General features: G+C 56.6%; 1 protein-coding gene across 1 annotated transcript; it reads right to left on the bottom strand.

The window, feature by feature from the left end:
* Positions 1 to 301: 301 nt before the first annotated feature.
* On the bottom strand, positions 302 to 2,679 carry LOC136488235 (60 kDa jasmonate-induced protein-like). Its single transcript, XM_066485237.1, has 2 exons — positions 1,277 to 2,679; positions 302 to 1,036 (listed from the first exon to the last, which is right to left on the bottom strand). The coding sequence occupies exons 1-2, from the start codon at positions 2,570 to 2,572 to the stop codon at positions 302 to 304; spliced, it is 2,031 nt and encodes a 676-aa protein (XP_066341334.1). The 5' UTR covers positions 2,573 to 2,679.
* Positions 2,680 to 2,921: the final 242 nt, after the last annotated feature.

Below are 2,921 nucleotides of genomic sequence, written 5' to 3'. Positions count from 1 at the left end.
TTGACTCTCCAAGATTTTTGAAATGACTTATAATTTGAAATGGAGGGAGTACAAAGCCAGCGACCACATTTCGTTTATGTCATGGGTCCAACCCATCCCTTACCGAGTAAGCTTGTTTCTGTGCACAAGTCCGTCACCGAGTCATTCCGTGAGAATCCATCGGACCACCTCATTCGGCGTCAACTCGTTCCGGATGAGATCCCTCCATAAACCAAACAGGCTGTTACATGGCTGTATCTTGGAATACCACCTGCTAATTAACTAGACGTATATAGAACTAGCAGAGAAGTGAACTGATGCATCACAAGTCCAAAGCCCAGATGACCTTGATTTCGACCTGACCGCTGTCGATGCCGAAACGCTGCACCTCCTGTCCAGAGGGTTCAGGGCGGAAACGAGCAACGAGGGGTTCAGGGAGGAGACCCTCAGCCGCCGTGTGGTTACAAGAAGCGACCGAAGTGTGCAGGGCGGCCGCTATAAGGAGCTGCGAGTGCGAGGTGAGTGGCACCGCAACAACGGACCGCGACAAGGGGACGTGGGAGTCGCGGGTGACAGCCACTCTCTCCTCTGCGTCCTGGCAGAAGAGCAGGCTCTGGGCATCGAGATCGCGACACCTGGCAGTTATCCTGCCATGGACGAGGATGTCGCCGGCGGCGCCTTGCTCGGCAGCGAACAGGAGCCTGACCTGCACGGTGGCTTCCACCGCGTTACTCAGCACCGCGTAGGTCACCTCCAAGGGCCCATGGCTTGTGCTGATGGTCCGCGTCAACACCGTGTCGTAGTCGTAGGCTGCATAGTTCGCGTCGTCGTTGTCGTCGTTGTAGCAATCCCAGAGCAGCGACGTCGTCGTCCTGCCGTCGCTACGGCGGTGGCCATCTTTCTTGGAGATGTCGATTCTGACGTAGTCTGCCTCTGTCGTGGAGATGCCTAGTTCAACGTTGGAGTCTGTCTCTGTCGTGGAGCTGTCAATTTCAATGGAGACGCCCCCGTACGCGGAGATGGCCCTGTAGGGTCCAGTGAGCACCAGATCATGACCCTGGTCGAATTGGATACGTGAGAAAAAACAGCATTCAGTAAGATGCCGATAAACCGACAGCAATATTTGAGGTGTTTGAATCTTGACGCTATTTCAGAAAACAATCAAATACAACTAACTAGTACAGTTAAAAAGAGAACCTATAAAAAATATGGAGTAATTCACAATTTTCTCTTTAGTCAAACACCGTACTGTAATATTCTATACTAGGGTGGGTGCATAGTGTAGACGAGAACTCACCAGCGTCGACCCGTTCTCCCGCTTGCTGGTGATCGTCTTGGTCTGGCTGTGGCGGCTCCAGCAGCCAGTAAGTCCAGTCCAATCGTAGATGGAGCGCAGGTGGGCGAACATCCACTCGCCGAAATGTCGTCCATATTGATGAGTATCACTGTCACCATCATCATCGTGATCCAGTGAGCCCAACATGGTTCTTCTTCTTCCAAGGTCGTCGTCGTCCGGCCTGTCGTCCTTGCTGTAGATGTTCTGCCCGCGCATCCCGTCGAAGACCGAGATGGTGCCGCACATGTAGAAACCAGCGCGCATACCGAACATCTCCAGCATGCAGTGGCCTTGTTGCCCGAGGACGTGGGCGATGGTGGAATCGTCGTTCCAGTGCCTCAAGATGTCGCCGTCGTCGGCGCCGCTGTCACCGTCTGCCGCCGTATCCTGAGGTGGTGGCGGCGGCTGCGACGACCCTAGTGCCCTCGGGCCCGACCAGTTGAGCAGCAGCTGCACTACCTGGAGTGCCTGTCCCACGTTCCTGACATCAACTTGCGGAGCTAGAAGCTCCGGGGGCCATGCCGGAGGATATGACGACACATACCGCCGCGTCCCGCTCCCGTACTTGTTCCACCAGTCCCAGCGCAGCACGGCGTGCGACATGAGCTTCCAGTTCCACAGCAAGTGCACCTGCCGCTCGGCGATGGCGCCCGTGCAGCGGTCCCAGCCATCGAGCACCGTCTCGAAATGCGGGATCATCCTGGCGGCCTCGCAGACCATGACGATGAGGCGCGCCAGGTGCCGCCGGGTCCGTTCGTCGACTCCGCCGCCCGCCGGAGCCTGCTCGTAGGCCGAGAGCCGGCGCACGGCGTCCCTGGCGAACCACCTGCCGAGCCCGAGCCCCACCAGGTTCATGGCGCCGCCGACGATGCCGCCGTAGCGGACGTCGCACTCAAGGAAGGTGGAGTTCCATTCCACCGGGAGGACCCGCGCGCTCCTACCGCCGCCGAAGCCGAACTCGTACCACTGGCCCCGCCGGTTCCGGAAGCCGATGAGGTACACGTTGTCGTCGCGGATTGCCAGGGTCGTCGCGTGGCCCTCGTTGCGGACTAGCAGGGTGACGTGGATCCACCGCGCCGGCCGGTGAGGACTGCGTTGCCGTGGCAGTACCGGGTGCGGCGCGTGGTGGAAGTCCACCACGCTCTGGCGGTCGCTGACGGGTTCGTACTCGGCGAGCACCATGCGGAGCACCTCGATGAATTCGCCGTAGTTTTCTTCTGCTACGTCGTACTCGATTGTTTCGATGGCAGCTTCCATGGACCAGCTTGTGCACCTTAGCTTTTTTAGTGGCCAAATCCCTTGCGTGCACTGTTGTCAAATCTCATGAGAAGCTAGCTAGCAGCTGACTAGACTACGCTAGAGGTACGTACCGTGTATCCAAGCTAGCTTCTTCCGATCCCACACATAGGGGGACCATGCCGTATATATGTATATAAGACGTGCATGGAGCAGAGATAGAGAATCGAGAGGTTCAAAAAGCATCCCTGTAATCTATTGATCAACAGTCATTATATTTTCATTGACGATGGGTCAACTGATGAAACTACCAAGTTTCTTCAAAGGACAAAACAACAAAATGGCCGTGTCAAAGAGCCCAACCAAATAC

This window comes from Miscanthus floridulus, chromosome 10 (assembly GCF_019320115.1).
Source record: "Miscanthus floridulus cultivar M001 chromosome 10, ASM1932011v1, whole genome shotgun sequence".
Classification (NCBI taxonomy): domain Eukaryota; kingdom Viridiplantae; phylum Streptophyta; class Magnoliopsida; order Poales; family Poaceae; genus Miscanthus; species Miscanthus floridulus.
The sequence above is the reverse complement of the archived record's forward strand: the minus strand, read 5'-3'. Positions and strand labels throughout refer to the sequence as shown.

What these genes read in the sequence shown, in the direction of transcription:
- LOC136488235 (XM_066485237.1), bottom strand. Translation starts at nt 2,572, where the DNA reads ATGGAAGCTGCCATCGAAACAATCGAGTACGACGTAGCAGAAGAAAAC. An exon ending in GGGAGAACGGGTCGACGCTG is followed by an intron (nt 1,037 to 1,276) that starts GTGAGTTCTCGT and finishes CAATTCGACCAG; the next exon opens with GGTCATGATCTGGTGCTCAC.